Source organism: Sphaerodactylus townsendi, linkage group LG08 (assembly GCF_021028975.2).
Source record: "Sphaerodactylus townsendi isolate TG3544 linkage group LG08, MPM_Stown_v2.3, whole genome shotgun sequence".
In the NCBI taxonomy this organism is placed as follows: domain Eukaryota; kingdom Metazoa; phylum Chordata; class Lepidosauria; order Squamata; family Sphaerodactylidae; genus Sphaerodactylus; species Sphaerodactylus townsendi.
The window spans coordinates 55,922,040-55,942,183 of NC_059432.1; the positions used below are offsets into that span (position 1 = coordinate 55,922,040).

Below are 20,144 nucleotides of genomic sequence, written 5' to 3' on the forward strand. Positions count from 1 at the left end.
TTATTAAAACTCTAGTGTCCACTCACCTGGAATATTGAAACTAACACCACAAAGCCTGGCTTTACCATGCTGCCGGAATAATCATGTGCTAAGATTTATTCTACCTTGCCAGTTGTTACGCAACATCCTTTGCTATAAATATTCAGTACACTTGATAACTCTAGCAGCACTAGCATGCAACAAACTGTTGATCCCTACTCTTCTGAACAGACCAAATCCATTATCAAGTATTCTCCAAGTTGTTTTATCAAAACAAAAATGCTATATAACAGATGTTTTGAAATATGAAGCTGCTGGACGCCATTTATATTTATTATTGTATTTTTATTGTATTTTATTGTATTGTATTTATAAGATTTAGCTTTTACTGTTTTATTGCTGCTTTTAAAGATTTAGCCATTTTATGTTATATTGTGTTTGTTGCTGTACACCGCCCGGAGCCCCTCGGGGATAGGGCGGTATAAAAATCTAATAAATACATAAATAAATAAAATTTGAAGAAAAATTAATTTAGAATTTATTTCTAAATAAATATTTTAAGAGGCATCTAGCTCATTGTTTCATATAACTGAAATTGAGCAATGCGGTACCAACAGTGACAATGGGCCTAATAGCAGGACTAGTTGTGACTTAGAACATATTTTGTTCTGTTTGTAACATGACCCTGTACCTCCCACTCTTCCTGGAACGGACAATTGAATTCTTTTGGGAAAACCAGTGAAAGTATCTGGAATATGTAAATGTAGTCCTTTTCAGTACTCTAAAAATATACCATGAAAAACTATTTCAAAAATCAATTCATCTGAGCGTTATCAAGAAAGCTTTTATTATCTAGGATTTAGCTTAGAGAGTGCTATGACTTTTGCCCTTGCTATGAATTAACAGCCCAGTTAATGAGCACACAACCCTTGTTCACACATCAGTCATTAGAAGAAACCCTTTCCATTGCATTTATCACCATGCAAAAGGTCACTATGCCAAGAAGAGTGCTAAAGTTCATGCAACAGCAAGCTTTACAGCACTTCTTATCACTCAACCCTTTCTGCATTTCAAATACTGTTCCATTTCATGTATTTACTTGAGCAACCCAACATGCCCCTTGGAGCTCCAGCAAGATTTTTGATGCCAGAGCCAACTCCCCCAAAGTACACATTACTGTTGCTATTGATCAAATGCTTTGTGATCCATTCGGCTGCCTAGCAGATGTGTTCAATGGTAAACTTTAAAAAAATATATATAGTCTTAACTTATCCAAGTCTCATTAATTTCCAACGTCACTGAGATCAGAGCTCAAATGAAGCTCAAGAGTTGGTTAATGAAAGGAAGAGTTTCCTGTTGATTAGCACTACCTGAAGGCTATGCAGTTTGTCTCAAGTCACTGATAAAAACAGCAAAAGTTTAATTCAATAATTTGCAGCACTTCATCTGACTCAGGTTTACTGAGTAGGGTATTTCAATACAAGCCTGGTTATGTCATGGTAGACCAAGTAACTTTTTAGAACTGGAAAATTAAAGGGATACTTATAAGTTCAGTTCTTCCATTCTCTTATTTTGAACAATTCTGCCTGCCCATCAAACAGAGCATACTTGTGCCTATTTCTAAACCTAATAGCCTTCCAATATTTAAGACTGTGCAATATTGAAGTCTGTTTCAACCATTTGTACCTCTGAAATAAAATCTACTACTCAATTGCTCCTAGTTGGATAACCAATACACCTGGGGAAAAAAGTGTTGCTTACTATATAGGCTCACATAGATGTTATTTACTAGGTCCTGTCACTCACGTCCATGCCATGTAAAGCTTCAGAAGCCCATTTTCATACATTAAGCCTCTATTAAAGGGACAGGACATTTTTCTGCAGGCAACAGATAACACTCGCTGAGGTCTGTCAGATGTCACTTATAAATTTGGAACTTTGTATTTTGAAAGAAACTGATTATCCCAAAGTACACATTTTAACAACAACAAGCTGTAAAATACTCAAGAGGGGCCACTTAGAGAATATGTTCAGATTTACCCACACTGCAGATTACCTGGATTTTTCTTATGACAACTCCTCCAGGCAGCTTTTAAGGTTCATAGCTGTTTTGCAGTTAATAAATTCAAGATGAACACTTTCCATAATCTTGTTCCCACTACTAAATTGCTGAATACAAAGTTAAACAAACATCCTGCTTCTTCATTTCTTTTTACCTCTATGGAAAATGGAATATGCTACGGCTGGAAACTACACTTGCACCAAACTACTATGCCAATTAAGACGACAGTTCCGTTCATCAAAAGAATTAGGATAAAAATTAACCTGAGTGGCAGTGACATAACCTTTTTTCTCAGTTTGAGTTTCATAATAAAGCACTGAAATTCATATTAACAGACTTGTAAATACCAAGGGAAAAACAGGATCTACCTACCTGAAGTAATTATTGTCAGAGGGTTTTCTACACACTGCTCATTTATACAAGCCTTTAAGCCTCCTTGTTTTCCTAGGATGAAGTCACAAGAGACACTTCTAAGGAACAAGTTGTTCAGGCTCCAACTACTCCTGATGTTTTAGAAAAGTTTCTTAGGTACTTGAGAGGAATAGGAAAGCTCCCCTCAATGGACTTCACAGAGAAATATTCACAAGGTTTATTTAAAAGCACTTGCAGTGCCAGCATACAATTTACATTAACATTGTGCTGTATGAATAATTTTCTTCATTAACCCATTCTTAAGAAAGAATATAGAAGTAGCAAAAGCTTCAACTTTGTACCAACTACAAATCAGAAGTAAAAGTTAACTAGCATTTTTCGGGCTACCCACTTTATGCTGACATATCATATGGAATCACAAAAGAATATGCAGTGCCTAAACCTTTGGATCATTTTCCTTGGGAGCATAGATTTTTATCAGTTTCCTACAACAGCCTTATCAATTACACCATTGGAGTATTGCTTAACTAATCCCAGAAGTCCATGCAGTGGATGGTTCTAACACTTATCTGAAGACACCCAGAACAAAGCCACTGATTAAAAAGTGAGTTAATAACCTTGGGCCAGCTGCCTTCATTCAGTCAGACTGACCTCATAGGACTTAACAGACTCTAAAACTTTCCACAACGTCATGAAACAAATAATAGCAATTTGGATGTTTAAAAGAAGAAGGCAACATTTATACATCTACTGCACTATTTTGACCATTTCTGCCTCTGAAGTTCAGTCTGTCTACACTATAGCAACGTTTCACAACTATACAGATGCTTAGCCAGGCAGACACTGTCACAAATAACCTGGAGTTCTCAAACTCTCCCATGCACAACAGCAAACTGCTAAACCTCTACTTACCTCCACACAGCATAAGCCTACTGCAAACGATGATTCATAACCTTAAACAACAACCACATCCAGTTACTGCTGAGCAGAGGTCTTATAAACAGTCAATCTCCCTGAGAGGAAGTGACTGAGAGCTCTTAGGTAGGCTGCAGCCTCACTTCCATGCAAGCCTTTTTGAATATAGCAGCTGATTTTACATGCTTTAGATGAAGTAATAACTCTTGCAAAAGCACCAGGAAGAGATGTGGTTAGGCACATTTAGGTCAGAATGTTAGGAAATAAAGAAAACTGTTTAAACATCAAGGTATGTATATGTGTGTGTGTATAAACTTTTGATTATTATGTAATCATTGTGAAATCCAAAGATATGATGGAAGAATATTTCACATAATGGAAAAGTATCCTGAACAAACCTAGGTGCTTGTAGAGCCCATTATAGTTCTGTGCAAAAGCCTAGAGTTGAAGTTCTGCCCTACTACACTGCCTGTCCCTTTAATGGAGATTTAATGGCTTTTCATACCCTAAAAAGTTTCAGCTGCCCATTTATACATATTAAGCCTCTGTTAAGGGGGCATTTTTCATTAGTCCTATTGGCACTCTTAGTATGAATAGATAAGTTGTAAACAACAGAGTTAAAACACCATGAAATACAGAAGTACAGAGTGTCAATCTTAACACTTTCTTGAGAGTAAGCCCTTGAATAAATGATACTTACAAGTAGAAATGCTTGAAACTGTTCCTATTCATTAAGCAGGAATATGTTTCTGTTGAAAACCACTGGAAAAGAACAACGAACAGAAAAAAAATCTGAAATGCTGCAATAAATTTAATAAAGAAATGAACAATATTAACAAACAAAATTAACCACCCTAATCAAAACAAATGCTAGTACTGGGCATGTCTTTAGTTTTGTTCTAAATCCCTTGCAGTGCCTTTAACAGTATGTCAGCAAGAAAAAATATCAGATGGTATGGATATAAATGTTCCTGCATCCTTAACAGAAGTTTAATATATGGGAATTGATGCTGAAGCTTTTCCTGGCATGGAGGTAAATAATATCACCTAATACCACCAATATCATAAGTAACACCCTATTAAGTCCTTTCCTCCAGGCAGTAAACAATGGCAGTAACTATTACTACCAGTCAGCATGTTGAAAAGGAAATACCAATTGACAGGCAATGCTGATTCTACTGAGCCCTCTTCTCTGCCACTGATAAGCAGAGAACTTTACATACTGGGTTAACAGGAAACTGATTAGCTGCTTGTGTCCCTTAAACGGGAAAACTCCACAACCCCTGCCAACATTTTGACTACTTTTGTAATGGATAATGCTTTGCCATAAAAAGTATAAATTGCTTTAATGAAAGAAAGGATGTACTTCAAACATTAGTGAAGCAATTAGCAAAGTGAAAGGTCCGAAACTCAGCTGACTAGAAGACAGCAAATAAAACAACGAACAGGCTGACCAATGAAATTAAGAATTTCAACATCTAATTCAAAATTGACCAAATCACCTTGCCTATAACACCTGATATGAAAAAAAGATCTCTTTTATAATACAGGTTAAAAAAGGAAACTGGTATCAGTATCCGCTATTGTCATTGATTTGTTGCACAGCTACAGAATGATGCACTGATGTAAAAGTTTGTCTCAATAGATGCAGCAATGTTGGAAGCCATTATTAACTATTAAACTATTAAAGTGTTGCATACATTTTCTCACATGTGCATGAAATGCCAAACAAGTGTACCTCTGAAGAGAAAAAAGTCAAGTGTCAAGATAAATCATGTTTGTATTGTTCCTGGCAGAAATAGTGAAGTAGTTGCAGGATGAGTTTGTCAGCAGTGAAAGATCACCAGTCTTTAAGGCAGAAAATCTTACTTGGCCTGTGTATGAGCTAGGAACAGAAACTGAAGAAAATGGTATAAAGAGGACATGTCTAAAGAACAACCTGATTTTATTAGACTTTGGATTCCACACAGGCAATTCACATAATTGAGAGAGTGGTGTTGGAGCAGCTTCAGGGTTTCCTGGATGACACATCGGCTTTCGACCCCTTCCAGTCCGGCTTCCGTGCTGGGCATAGGACGGAGACAGCTCTTCTCGCCGTCACAGATATGCTCCGTATGCAGCCGACTGGTGGCGCTGATCAAGGCGCTGCTGGTTTTGAAAGTAGGACCTTACAGTAGCCGGGCTTTGATGTGGTTTCCACTATCACCTTTTGGCCCACCGCCTGGCCGTTTCCGGGGTGCGGGGCATTGTCCTTCAATGGATTGTCTCGTTCCTCCGGGACCGACGCCAGCAAGTGTGGTGCGGGGATCAAGCCTCCCGGAAGTGCCCACTTTATTGTGGTGTACCCCTAGGGGGCGCCATTATCCCCTCGGGCTTATTATTTAACATCTATATGCGACCACTTGCCTAGCTAGTACGGGAGCTTTAGCTGATCTGTCATCAGTAGCGCTGATGACACTCAGCTTCCCATACTGTTGATGGAGGGGGGAGCTGTCATCTCCTGCAGCCCTTAAGCAGCATTGCTCTTGGAGGCGGCTGGCTGGGTTGGCCGCTTTGGCAGAGCAGGCTGGAAACTGAATCCATCGAAGGCTATCGAGATCCTTTTGGCTTGGCTTCCAGGGGAGGGGGGGCGTGGAGGGATTTCCAGCCGCCGGAGGTGGGAGGGGGCCATTTTGGCGCCGGCCTCCTCCGATCCGCGAGTCTGGGGTCCACCTGGATTCGTCTTTCAATGGAGTAACCAGGTGCGGCCGCCTTAACTTTCGGACTGCTTTCTTTTTCCACCTGCAGTCAGGCCCGGCGGCTGGCCCCTTTCCTCTCTCAGAGGCGGACCCTAGCCTACAGTGATCCACTTGCATAGCGGTCACCTCCAGGTTGGACTATTAGAGAGGGCTCTACGCTGGCCTTCCCTTGCGCGGTTGATTCGGAAACTGAAACTGGTCCAGCACATGCGGCGGCATCGCATATGCTCACAGGGCGCCTTTCGTGATCCATCAAGTATCCAACCTGTAATGTTGCACCAGCTGCATTTGCTGGCTCCCAAGGTGGAATTCCGAGATCATGCTTCAAGGTGTGGGTTTTGACCTTTAAAGGCCTTACGCTGACCTGGGGACTCCTCTCGTACCTGAGAGACCGCATTACCCCATATCAGTCCCCTACTGCGGCCTCTGCGTTCGGGCAGAGGCCAATCTGTTGGTGGTTCCTGGCTCCTCAATGATGCGGCTGGCTCTCCGCACGAACCAGGACCTTTCTGACGGCCCTGGTCTCCGGCCTGGTGGAACACTCTCCCTCCAGCTGTCCAGGGCCCTGCCAAGGGACCTTTTGGTGAATTCCAAGAGGGCCTGTAAGACTGAAGGTTGTTCCGCACCGGCCTTTGGAGTGTCCAGTCGCTGAGGTGCGCCCCAGCCCCCCTCCTTTGCTTACCGGCCTCCTTGGGCTTTGTTCACTATTTTATACTTTTATTTGTATATTTATTGCTATTTTAAGGAAGCGTTTGGCCGCTCCCTCTCTTTTTTGGGGGTAGTTTAAAGGAATTGGGCTACGGGACGCCATCACCATCATTACTATTGTTATTGTTTTTGTCCGCTGCTTAAATGGTTTTAATTGTTTTAATGGATTTTAGTGTATTTGGTCACTATCGTGACCCTTGTTATGTTTTGTATACATAGTGTTGTACACCGCCCAGAGCCCCTCGGGGATTGGGCGGTTTATAAATTTAATAAATAAATAAATAAATAAATAAATAAATAAATAAATAATGACATTTTCCCTGTTTCAAAGCAGGAGTAATTCAAAATGACCATGTTCCTGATACAATTTATTATATGCACATATCTGTTTTCAAAGACACCTTATCAATTAACTCCTGAAATGTATATGTATATCCTGAAAGTCTTGTCCCAACTTTGCCATAACACTGCTATACAATATTTTTAGACAGAAACCTTCCTAGAATGTACCCCAAGTTAGGAATGCAACTTGATTACACATGAACATAAAACATACATAATTTTACCTATATAGATTTGACATGGCATATACTGTATGGCATGCTTCCAGTTATCACTCTGAACATGCCACACATGCCATTATCTGCATTTGTATCTGAAGAATTTATAACAGGTTAATAATAGATGCACCTGGGATAATAATACCTATTCAATGAAGTAAAGAAATAGTTGGCAGCCTAATCTTAAATTAAGTCATATCAACAATAGACCATCTAACAGACACAGAAATCAAGGGACCAGATCCTGCCACAAACCAAGGTATTAATCTCTAAAACAGGCCATCTAACAGACGTGTAAAAAAGCAGACAAACCAAGATGCTAACCCTGAAAATCTTGTTTGTCTCTAAGGTGTAACTGAACTCAAATCTAACTTTTCCTCATTTACACTCAGGCAGTACTATTACAGGAGCCAATGGCATCAGCTGAATTTATATTTCATACTGATCTTCCTCATTCAGTCCTAATCAGAGTTTCACTTTTCAAAATTCATGGATGTCGATAGGATTAGAAGAGTGCAACTGTTTTCGACGGCATTGTCCTGTCATTTTCTTAAAATAAAGGTAAAGGGAATCTCCTTGTGCAAGCACCAAATCACTGTTGACCCATGAGGTGATGTCAAATCCCAAAATTTACTAGGCATACATGCATAAGGTGGTTTGACATTGCCTTCCCCATTCCTCTAAACTTCTCCCCCAGGAAGCTAGATACTCATTTTACTGATCTCAGAAGGATCTAAGGCTGCTTCAATCTTGAGCCAGCTACCTGAAAACAACTTCTGTCAGGATCAAACTGAGATCATCAGCAGAGCTTTGAATGCTGCACTGCAGCTTGCCATTTTGTGGCACAAGGATCTTCTCTTCTTAACATTACAACACCAATAACAATTTCAAATCTAGCTACACCAGTGATGAAACTACCACCTATCGCAATCTATGACATTTAAAAATAAGAAAGGTGATGATTATTTGTAGAGAATTTATTACAAGGCTTACCTTCTTCCACAATAATTTGTCCTATTCAGTTCCAAACTGAAGTTTAAAGTTTGCTGATTTCACAAACTAATCCTGTCTCTGCACTATACCTGCCATCACAGCTTGAGCCGCTTTAATAAACTGACAACATTGCACCTGAGCAATCTTTAAACTGCCATGAAATAGGTTCAAAGGTAGGACTTACTTGATCAAACAGTGGGAGTAATTGGGGCTGGTGTGAAATGCAAGCATAGCAATTGATACAGAGGCAATACTTACACAACTCCTTCACAAAATTCCAGCATGCCTAAGATGAATAAATTTTAAATTTGGGCGTTTATCCTTTTTATATATTTTATTTCATGCCTTTTATCTATGTTATAAGCCTAATTCAGCTTTGTAAGGGGAAAAAGCAGTCTAACAAATGTTTTAAATAAATACATAAAACAATTATTGACTCTGAAAAATGCAGCAAGGGTTAAAAGAACTTGTCTTTCATTCAGTGGAAAACTATTGACAGTGGAAAAAATGGTTACATGAAACCAAGGAGCCAACCAACCAGCTAACCCATCTAACTTTAGGGCTTCTGGTAAAGTGCCTGCCCAGTGGGGATGGCAAAACATGCAATTGGTTCTCAAGTCCCCATGGCATAGCCCCAATGGAGTGGGGGGACGCAACGCCCCAGGCACGCACCTGTGAAAGGGCATGGCTAGATCGTGACGGGGGTGTGGTGAGGTCTAACCAAAGCAGAATTAAGAGGAACAATTACATCCCTCGAGACACTATACTCTCATTGATACAGCCCCAAATTGCATTAGCTTTCTTGGCAGCCACCTCAGACTGCTGACTCATGTTCAGTCTGTGGTCTACTAAGACTCCCAGATCCCTTTCACATGTAGTGTTGTCAAGTCAGGTGTCATCCATCCTGTATCTATGCATTTCATTTTTTTCTGCCTAAGTGTAGTATCTTGCATTTATGTTGAAATTCATGTAGTTTGTTTTGGCCCAGCTCTCAACCTGTCCAAGTCATTTTGAATTCTGACTCTCTCCTCTGAGGTATTAGCTACCCCTCCTAATTTGGCATGTACCTTTTCTGTTCTGGCCCTTGGGCCTCTTTGACAATCTATTATGTTTTACTTCATCATCACTATCCTTATCTGCCCAATCCCCATTTTGAAATCAGAAGCATTTCCTTCTTTGTCCCTTTGGAACAAATCTGCCCAAATCAGATGGCCTCTGAGCATTCTTTGGCTTTCCCACCAGCAGGCTGGTTGCATCCTGGTTCCAGTGGAGCCCATCCCTTTTGTAGATGCCTGACTTGCCCCAAAATGTCTCTTGATGCCTAATACAACCAAAGCCCTCCTTTTTACACAATTATCTCATTCATGCATTAAGACTCCCTGTGCCGGTCTAATTGGCCTTCTGTGTGGAACAAGTAGCATACTGGAGAAGGCAGCTCATTAACCTACATGACTATTATTCCACGAGGGTCCCATAATTCCAGGAATAAATGAATCTGTAAGATACCCTCCTTCCCATCCCTGAATTCTGCCTTCCAGAGGCTCTGTCCATTATCTCCAGGAGTTTCCCCAAACTGAAGATGGCAACCCAATTCAGCAGATGGGTGAAGATGGCTGAAACCTACCTTGCCATGTCTTATCTTGATGTGCTTCACTGCTTTCAAAATTTTAATCCTAGCTTGACTTCAGTATACGTTCCTTAGCTGAAGCTTAGTTATAAGGAAAATGCTGAAGTCACTAGCATTTAGCTTGCTCATCATTTTTTTAAAAAAAATATAGCTTCCCACCCACCACTTTATTCACATGTGAATAGACAGATACAAGAGGATTGCCCCTCAAATCAAGTCTACTTTAACTATAATTAATCTAAAATTAATCTAAAAGGTTTGTCTCCTTTTTTAAACTCAACTGCGGCTTATAGCTATTTAAGAAAGGATGGTTTTATTGGGAAAACAGCAGTGCAGGGGGTGGGGTGAGGGTTAAAATTAGGGTTGCCCACACCAACTTTGGAGATTCCTGGAGATTTGGGACAGTAGATTTTAGAAAGGGGTGGGTGTTCTGCTGTCCTTTCCTCTGGGAGAATCGATCTCAGTTATCTGGAGAATATACCAACTTGGAGGCTGGCAACCCAGTTAGCACACCCACCACCTTCCTTCAGTCCAACTCAATTACCCTTACTATTGCAACTAAAATTGTTGTGATACCTCAGAACCTCATCAGTGATGTCACATATCATCTGGTTTGGCCTACATCCAGTGGATTCAAATAATTCAACAACCGGTTCCGGTGGTGAGATTCAAATAATTTAACAGCTGGTTGCTTACAAGTACCATTTTAACAACCGGTTCTGCCGAAGTGGTGCGAATTTGCTGAATTCCACCACTGCCTACATCTGTCTATTTGTCTCTCTCATATTGCTTTCACAGATTACAGTGCACACACATTATTGAGTGAAGATGAAACAGTTGTTGCTGCCTTCCATCTGGTGGTGGGGTCAAGTGTAGCATTAACCCCTCTTCCCCTTATTCTGTGGTACAGTCAACATATTAACAAAAGCAAGCATACTAATTTTGCATACTAATTTTCCAGTCCAAGAGAGAACAGAACAACAAGCAAACTGGCACCCTTTTGCTCATATAGAATCAAAGAAAAATTACCTTCCCAAGCCAATGATTTGTGGAAAATGACACTTTTAAAACACAGCACAATATTAATGAGGTTTTTGCACAAGTCTATGGAGGGAGAGTCACTATGCCCCAAATGTTCTCATTGGCAGTCTCAAACATTGGTAGTCTCAGGGCTTTTTCGCACACACGGTTTGTTCTTGATTTAATATATGAGGTCATCACGGTTTCTGCCTTTTTTTCGCACACACTTGAGCCGTAATGTGGCCCAACCCCTAATCTGTCGCTCATTTCAGCCTTTGTCTCACATTTTTCCTGCCGCTTGATAATTGTGCAACTTTCTTGGATAAAACAGATTCCCCCCACAATCTGGTGCCTAGGTGCAAAACACAACTGGAACAAGCTACTGCAAGGGATCATGCCCACTGTGTGATGCGATTTCCTCCAACCAATCAGGATGCGGTAGAGCTTGCCAGTTGCGCATGCATATTTCACTGTTTCGTTTCCGTCTCACTCTCCTCCCACCCCTCCTCGCGATCGCTCATGCAATGCATTGTTTCCAACGCCGCCCCGATATCTCGAGATAACGAGTTCTCAACGCAGTGGTACACTCAGATAGTAAAATCACGCTGACTCATTAGCTCGTTAGCTTGTGATGACGGGGGCCAAGCGTCACACGGAACATGCCCTTGGACGGCACAACAGCCAATCGGAACTCTCATTTGTACTGCATTCCAGGGCAATGCAAAACCAAGGGGTTTCTGAAGCAACAAGAACATCCACAACAACCTGGTGATGTGTGAATTATTTCAAGCGATGAAACAGCAACAAAAAGGTCAGGATGTCTATGCGGATTGCCTTAATTCAAGAACAAACCGTGTGTGCGAAAAAGCCCTCTAACAGTTAATTGGTAGTAAGTGTATCGCAGGAACAGGTCAGTAACATGGTACATGTGGTACACTACTCTTTATCACTGCCACAGCCATCAAATGCTGATACACACTTCATATGTTATCTCAGAACTCATTAATTATTTCTTACAGATAAAGCTGGCATTATTATCCCCTACATTTCAGAACTCTGTGTGTGTGTGTGTGTTCTTATCGTAAGGCAGAGATAGAAGTGTCTAGTAAGATAGATTGTCTAGTAAGTTCAAAGCTGAGGTAACATACTAGCTTAAAGGGGACTTAGTAGCACATACTTTCATTATTTTCTTGCTTCTGTTCCTCAGTGGTGCAGTTAGGTAATTTTAGAGTGAGTCCTATTTTTGAATTGGTGGGCAACATTTCACCCCCTCCCTGGAGCAGCAGCGCCTTGGTGCCACTGCTCTGCAGGTCCCCAGAAGCTCACCCATCACTCTCCCCACCCCCAGCAGCCAGCCCAGGACCCAGAGCCCAGGACCTAGAGCCCAGGACCCAGAAGCCCTCTCATCTCCCTCCATCCCCAACAGCCAGCCCTGGCCTACAGAACAGCTGTTCATGAAAAACTAAAAACAAAAAATGCATTTGTTACTGTCCTGTACTAGTGATAATAATACAGTGACTCAGATATTTCCAAGTACTTTTTAAAACTTTATGTATGACTATTACACAAGTAAGATATGCTTCCTTTGAACCCTAGGTTTTTTAATCACTGAATGGTCCCAAAGTCCAAGTCCACTAAGGTGGATGCTTACTTCCTTTCAGTATCCATACTGATTGTGCCTGGGTGAGCTTATAATTGTATTGTCTAAGATCCTTAATGATAAGTTTAAAGTGTGGGAAGCAGGGATGTGGCAACAGTACAGAACAAATCCTACAGCTTTTGTAAGCACTACTGCATATAATGTATTGTATACAATAATCCCCAGATCTGCTATAGAACAGTATTACCAGTTTTTCGAAGAACAAAAAAACTGAATTTCTGTGCCAAGCTTTAGTCCTAAACAACAAATGGCTAAGGGAATGGAATGTCACAATGTTGAACCCTCCACCAATAGGGGAGCAGGACTCACCAAGTCACTTCCAACTTATGGCAACCCTGTGAATCAATGAGTTCCAAAATGTCCTAGCATTGGTTCTTTCTGCACAGCACAAATAAATTATCTTGAGGATTTATTGATTTATTTATTTATTTATTTATTTATTTATTTATTTATTTATTTATTTATTTATTTATTCAATTTATTATACCGCCCCATCCCCGTAGGGCTCTGGGCGGTGTACAATACAATGCACATATACAAATAAGAATGCACGTATACAAGTAAATAGCTAAAACCATTAAAAGCAACAGAAAATTAAAACTAATATTAAGATTAAGACTAACAGACAATGGCGTCCGACAAATCTATTTCCAAACCCTTTTTCAGAGGGAAGATCAACCAAACCCCTGAATGTAGTGGGGACAGATGCCAAGGCCATGGGGGGGGCACCATCAGCGGCTGGATCCTCCAAAAGCCCAGTGGAACAACTCCGTCTGCCTTACAGGCCCTCGCGGAATTCAGTAAGGTCCCACTTGGGGTGGACCAGTTGGAGGGAGAGTGTTCCACCAGGCTGGGGCCAAGAGCTGTAAAAGCCCTAGCCACGTGTGGAGGCCAACCCACATTATCATCGAGGAGCCAGGGACCACCCAGTGAATTAGCCTCCGCATGAGCGAAGAGGCGATATGGGGACATATGGGGAAATGCTGGTCCCGAAGATACTGAGGTCCCAGGCAGCGTGGAGCCTTGAAGGTCAACACCAACACCTTGGGAGATGATTCGGAACTCTACAGGGCTGTCAATGCAGGTGGCGCAGCAGAGGCTTGATATGATCCCAGGTGGCACTGCCTGTAAGCAGGCGTGCAGCTGCATTTTGGACCAGTTTTAACCTCCGAATCAAGCGCCAAGGGAAGGCCAGCGATGAAGCGAGTTACAATAATAGTCTAGTCTGGAGATGAGCCGTTTGCATGGATCACTGTGGCCAGATCGGTCTGGGAGAGGAAGGGGGCCAGCCGCCGGGCCTGGCGAAGATGGAAGAAGGCAACCCGGGTTATATGGAGCCACCTGGGTCTCCATTGATAGAGGCGAATCCAGGTGGACCCCCAGGTTTAACGTCTGGAGGGGGTCGGTGCCAATGTGACCCCCCTCCACACCAGTGGCTGAAGCGTCCCCCCCTCCCCCTCACGGCCCAGCCAGAGGATCTCCGTCTTCGATGGATTCAGTTTTAACCTACTCTGTCGCAACCAACCAGCGACCGCCTCCAAACAATGCTGTAGAGCTGCGGGGGCGGTGGCTACCATCAACAGAATGAGCCAGGTGTCATCCCGCGCTACTGATGACAGGACAGCCCAAAACTCCATTACCAAAGCAGCTGAGCAAGGGGTCGCATGAAGATGTTACACAACAAGCGGGGATAATAATGCCCCCTAGGGTACACACTTAATCAAGCGGGCACTTCCGGGAGGCCTCATCCCCGCACCTCGCGCTTGCTGATTGCGACCCGGGAGGAAGGAGGCAATCGACTGAAGGACAGTGCCCCGCACTCCAGAGGCGGCCAGGCGGTGCCAGGTCAGAAGATTAGAGTGATTGACCACATCCAAGCCCTTCTTGGTAAGATCCTAACAATACCAGCTTGGCGCCCGATCCATACCCTCGGTCAGAGCCACCGGATGTTAAAAGAAGTTTTGGAAAGGAAGTTTGCACAGCTTTTCACCCAAGAAGTCATCATAACATTTTATTTCTGGTCAACCCAGTTCTTTTTAGAAAACACTAAACTAGCAATCTTCCCCACCTCCCTCTGCCCCCGCCTCCCACCCCAAATGAGGTCAAGACATTTTCCCTTGCCTGTGCAGAACAAGGAAGCATTTTATTTTTCCTGCCCAACTTATGAGCTTTCTATTTTCATTTCCCCCTGCCCACCATTTTTACCTCTTAATTCCTCTGTGCTGCCTACCATTTGCTGAAGATCCCCTGGTTTGCTCTGCAAATGTTGCATCTGCCCACCTTTTTAGTCAATAAAGTACATGACTGAACTCAGCTTTTCCTGCCAATTTATTTTTGATGACATATCTTCGAAGCTATGATGTCTCGAAATGAGAATTGGCATGGATTCTCATATATCAAGTTTTTGTAGCTTTGAAGTTACCTCCCCAAAACCAACCTTAACTTTTCATGATCCAAACAGTTGAAAGATTTGCTGTCAGACATGTAACTAGGGGTGGGGTGGGGAAGGGGTTCAAGTCCCAGGCACTCCTGGGGGAGAGGGGATGTAGGAAGAGCCCCCACCCCAATTGAGCTAGCTTGGCCTTGCTGCCAAGAAATAAGTTAATGGTAATTTTATAACAATCAGAGGCTTTCGTGGTGGCCAGGAGAAGGGATGGGGGGAGTTGCCCATGTTTCTCCTGATATTGCCCTTCTCAAAAGCCTCTGGTTGCTTTAAAATTAAGATTCACTTTGAGGTGAGCAGCACTGCAGCCAGGAGGAGACAGGGAACATAGACAAGCCAGGGAGGGTGCTCTTTCTCTGGCCTGTCCCCACCCTCACTTTTTTCCAAGCCACTCACCAGAAATTAAGTTACCGGTAATCTTAATTTTAAAGCAACCAGAGGCATTCTTTTTGCCACAGCAGTGGGTGGGGGAAATGGGTCCCTCTTGCTATCCCCCTTTTCTCTCTTCCCCTCTTCTTCTCCCTTTCTCTTTTTTCTCTTTCCCCCTTTCTCTCTTTTCCCGTTCATCTCCCTTTTCCCCATTTCTATCTTCCCCCTTTCTCTCCCTTTCCCCCTTCTCTCTTTCCCCCTCTTTTTCTCCCCTACCCCTTTCTCTCCCTTTCCCCCTTCTCCCTTTCCCCCTCTTTTTCTCCCTTTCTCTTCCCCCTTTCTGAGTGGATGGACGATACTTTACTGAGTAGTAGTGTGTGAGAGCAGGATCTTGGGGTACAGGTGGACAGTAAATTAAATATGAGCAGTCAGTGTGATGCAGTGTGAAAAAAGTCTAATGCAGTCTTGGGGTGCATCAACAGGAGCATAATACCCAGATCGCAAAAGGTGTGTGTGAGCGGGTGCAGTTTGAGAGCTTACCCCAGGGGCCATTTTCTGTAGATATGCTCCTGTTTGCTGTATATACAGATATAATATTCAGAAACAAGTGAGGCTGGTATGTTTTAAAAGAACTACTGCCCGAGCTGCAGGTTGCCCACTTCCAAGCGCAACTGAATTTTTGTTCAAATCTCAAAGTAAGTGGTTACTTTCAGTATAATAACCAGCTGCTTCTAGATTTCATTTGTCATAATAATACTGCACAATGAATATTCTGATGCTTTTCTTGAACTATTCTAAACATACTGTGCAAGCACTCATTTAGATATCACTTGTGAGTTCAATAAAGTCTTTAAAAGGTTAAGCAAGGAAAGTCAGCAATGACCTTTCTGCAAAATATTTGAGCAGGTCTATGCTGTACCGCTCATACAAAAATGAAAACAGTGTTGAAAGAGTTAATATAGAAGCTGTGGTGGTGATCAAGAATTCTTTTAATTAGAACTGTTTGATGAATCTCACACTCTGTGCAAAGGTGCTGCTGTAATCACCTGAAGGAGTATAAGAAGCAGCAGTCTAAGAAGAAAGAACAATGAAAGTCTGCAACTTCCAACAACTGCCCTTTACAAAGATGCAGCAGTACACAAGCAAAGAGGCACAGACTTTCTTTCACATTTGCTCCAGCTCAGTGATCTTGTTTTCTTTTGCTAGCTATGCCACTAATACAGTAAGTGACCTTGAAAGGTCCAAACTTGTAGTGGCCTTTCAAGCTCCTTGGAATATTTCCCATCCTCTTAGTGGCCAAAGGTTAAATGCAGCCCTCCAGATTGCCATTGACAAAGTCAATGGGGATCCATCTTACATAGGAAACCACAGTTTGGAGTTTGTTTATTCTGATTGTGGCTGTGAGGCCAAAAAATCCCTTCAATCCTTCATTAGTCAGTACCAAAAGGAACACGTCTCTGCTTTGTTTGGACCTGTTTGCTCCGAAGCAGCTGAGGTAGAGTATGAATTCTTCATTTTGTCAGTTGTGCTGGCTTTTAAACTGAATAATTTTTCTTTGATATGCAGCTGCCTTTCGATGGGTATCACACAGTGGTGTACCACTAATGGGGACAAAGGGTATCCCGTGTCCCCGGGTGCATGCCATTTGATCATGTGGGAAGATGCTGGGTGCTGGCTGGGTCCTTGCAGGACCCGGCCAGCACACAGCAGCTCCTTCCATGCTGTTCAGGTGGATGCCACAGCCGCAGGCCGGCTCCTGCACTCCCTGGCCTCCCTGCTGAGGTCGGCTGCAGTTGTGGTGCCTGCCTGAGCCACCCCCGCTGACCCAAGGGCAAAGGCCAGCTCTTGGGTAGGAGACAGCCTGCAACTGAAGCTCAGCAGCAAACAACTCAGTCATGCACCTGAGTCCGGCTCCTGCCTTCCCCATCTCCCTGCTGACAAGGAGGTTGGCTCTCGGGCAGCAAGTAGCCTGCAGCCGCAGAGCCCACCTGACCTGCCTGCCGCCAGGCACAGCCCACTGGCTAAGGTCAGTGGGTGCAGGGGGGCGTGGGGGTGGTGGGGGCAACTGAATGAGGCTGGGGGTGGGTGGCAAGACTGGGCATCTGGGGGTGGGCGGCAAGGCTGGGTGGCTGGGCAATGCTGGGTGGCTGGGCAAGGCTGAGGAAAGCGTGTGTGATGTGCCTGTGGCGCTTTGGGGAGGGGCAGAAATCAGTACTTGCCCCTGGGTGCCATTTCTTGTAGGTATGCCACTGGTATCATATCTACAATTCTGCATGGGCTAATTGTTTTTCCCCAAAAAAATTTTCTTGTGATAATACCAGAGTGCTAGCAGAACATGACCAAACAATTTTTGTGCAGCGTTGAATAATCTACGTTAGATGCTGCAAAAGAAAGACAAAAAATCAGTTAGATCAATAGATCAACCAATCTAATATCCATTATTAAATACAACTGCCTTGAAAACAGCAGAAAAAATCACAAGCAGTTGTCACAATGGAAAATGTAGGATACCACTAAGTGTTCTTTTTGGCTATCTTTTTCCTGGATTTCTCCTCACTTTTTAATTTGAAGCAAAGCTGTATTTCTGTTCTCTAAGTCAAAGTAATTAGTTTAAACTCATCTTTTAAAAACATTTCCTAGATTTCATTTTATGACTGGAGTTTGCCAATGCCTTTTCTAGTCAGAAAATAGCTACTGTGAAGGTGCTGCAGGCAGAGAAGTAATAGGGAAAACTCTCTTCCCAATAGGCACAGTATTTCAGTCATCACTGATTATGGCTCAGGAGCATCTGTATTGCAGGTGAACTTATTGGTTTTACACACAGGGTATTTTAGTTAATGTTAAAAATTTTACCTAAATGTGCTGCAGTCAAAGTTTCTAATCTTATAGTATAGCCCAGCATGAACACCTGTTGATTTTCACAGTTGGCCATGATAGACTTAATATATTCTTGGAGGCTACATGTAACTGCCTTCCAACATGAACATGCGTATGAGCAGATTACTGCTACAGGATGTCTGAATCTAGGGCTAAAGTGATGTCTGAGATGTACCTCACCATATTCCCATAAGGAGGTTTTTCTGGCTTCTGTCATCTTTGGTCATTCCCAGTATAGTTCCATTTCTTTCTCACAGGCATTGCACTGATGTAATTCACTCTATTTTCTGTAGTATTTGAAAGCTGGCATTCACAGAGTGAAAAACCAGATTTTGGTGTTGAGGCTACAACTTGTTGTCATTGTTGTGGCTCAGTCTTAGCATATATGAGATAAGATAATGATGTGTTTTTCCTTAGGACACAGTGGGTCAGTTGAGGTTTTTAGTATGTATTTTAAACCACCTTGAGCTATAGATTAGGATAGAAATATTTTCATTAAAAAATAAGTGATCTTTCTGGTTCAGTGTTGCTGCTATGAATACAAGCCTGTACAATTTAGAACTTTTAGAGCAAATGCAAATGCAAATTCATGTTCCTTAGTTCATAATCTCCAATATATGCCGCTTGACTATTAAGAGTACTATTAAGACTATTCAGTACTATTAAGACTATTAAGAGGAAAAGGTTGCTGAGGAAAGCAGCAGAACTGTATCATTCAAGAATAGTTTCTAAGGTGTCAGGTATCTCTGGTTTTGTGCTCCACTTTAAATCCTGTTAAAAATGTATCAATATTGTTTCACTTAACCATGTCCTGAGAGCTCAATCTCACAAGACAGAATGAGGCAAAATTACTTGGGCTACCCTATATCACTCCTGTCCAGAAAGAACCATTTGGGTAATGATATTTAGCCTAAACAAAATAAGTTATTTATGAATGTCTCACAGCTAATTCAAAACAATAACAAAGGGCAAGATTGTGAAAGATTTCCTCAGAAGTGGATTGGCTAATACTATCACTTTGTACATACCAGGCACCTACTACCCTTCCATTAAGTGATGAAAGCTGATTAGAAAGAAGATCTGGATTAGAATGAAATAACCAACCACAGTTAATTATTTTGAAAATACCTCAGTCCAAAACCCCAATTGTGTAACTTTCACCTTCAAAGCTTAAGAACATTAGTAACAAGAATGCAACTCAACTGAATTAGGTCTTATGGCAACAAGATATATATGATAATCCACCCACCTGCATGCAGTGTATGCCAAGAGAATAATGGGCACAACCAGTTTGCATGAACGAATACCAGGGAGAGACGGTCTTCCCAGGTTGCACCCTCTGAGTGTAGGAAGCAGTTTTGTACAAAAGAATGCAAGTAGCTCTTTTTTGCCAATGTCAAACTTTCTTGAATATTGACTTCTTGGACATTTTTTTTTGTTCATCTGATGGGAAGAGAATATGGGCAGTGTGTGCCTTATGGGTCTTTTTAAGCCACACTGAATTGAGAACAGTAAATTCTAACATTTTGCTCCATGAACAATAATGCCACTACACGAATCATTCAAATTTACAAGAAGTTTGAGAGGAAGATGGCACTTTGACAATGTTTGAATAATTAATAACAATGCTGTTGTAGAGGTGCCACTCGGCTAAAATTCTTATTTGGAAGTGGTAATAGCATTATAAGATTTTGTTCCTTGTTTTCGAATATGCCCTGCATTTACTGTTTTGATATGTTTCACGGTGGAATCCAATTGAAGTCAATTGACTTAAAATGGTGTAACCCTGTTTAGGACTGCTCTGTAAACCAGTTCTTAAAG

The 20,144-nt window shown here is 42.2% G+C and overlaps 2 protein-coding genes across 5 annotated transcripts in view; one reads left to right on the top strand and one right to left on the bottom strand.

Annotated features, from left to right (window-relative positions):
* Positions 1–20,144, bottom strand: part of ACSL5 (acyl-CoA synthetase long chain family member 5) — a 58,839-nt gene that overhangs the window by 33,495 nt on the left and 5,200 nt on the right. Inside the window, exons 2-3 of one of the 4 annotated variants that reach the window (XM_048505348.1) lie at positions 4,029–4,090; positions 2,414–2,485 (exon numbers count right to left, since the gene is read on the bottom strand). The exons of 1 other annotated variant lie outside the window; for it this stretch is intronic. The gene's annotated coding sequence lies outside the window, so the exon portion shown is untranslated. Of the gene's footprint in view, positions 1–2,035; positions 2,140–2,413; positions 2,486–4,028; positions 4,091–20,144 lie in introns of those variants that run through there. 2 more of the 4 variants (XM_048505349.1, XM_048505351.1) reach the window with 2 other exon arrangements.
* The window catches only part of LOC125438449 (guanylate cyclase 2G-like), a 33,807-nt gene continuing 30,235 nt past the window's right edge, over positions 16,573–20,144 (top strand). The window contains exon 1 of the mRNA XM_048506890.1: positions 16,573–16,941. Coding sequence (XP_048362847.1) covers positions 16,573–16,941 — 369 coding nt within the window. The remainder of the gene's footprint in view (positions 16,942–20,144) is intronic.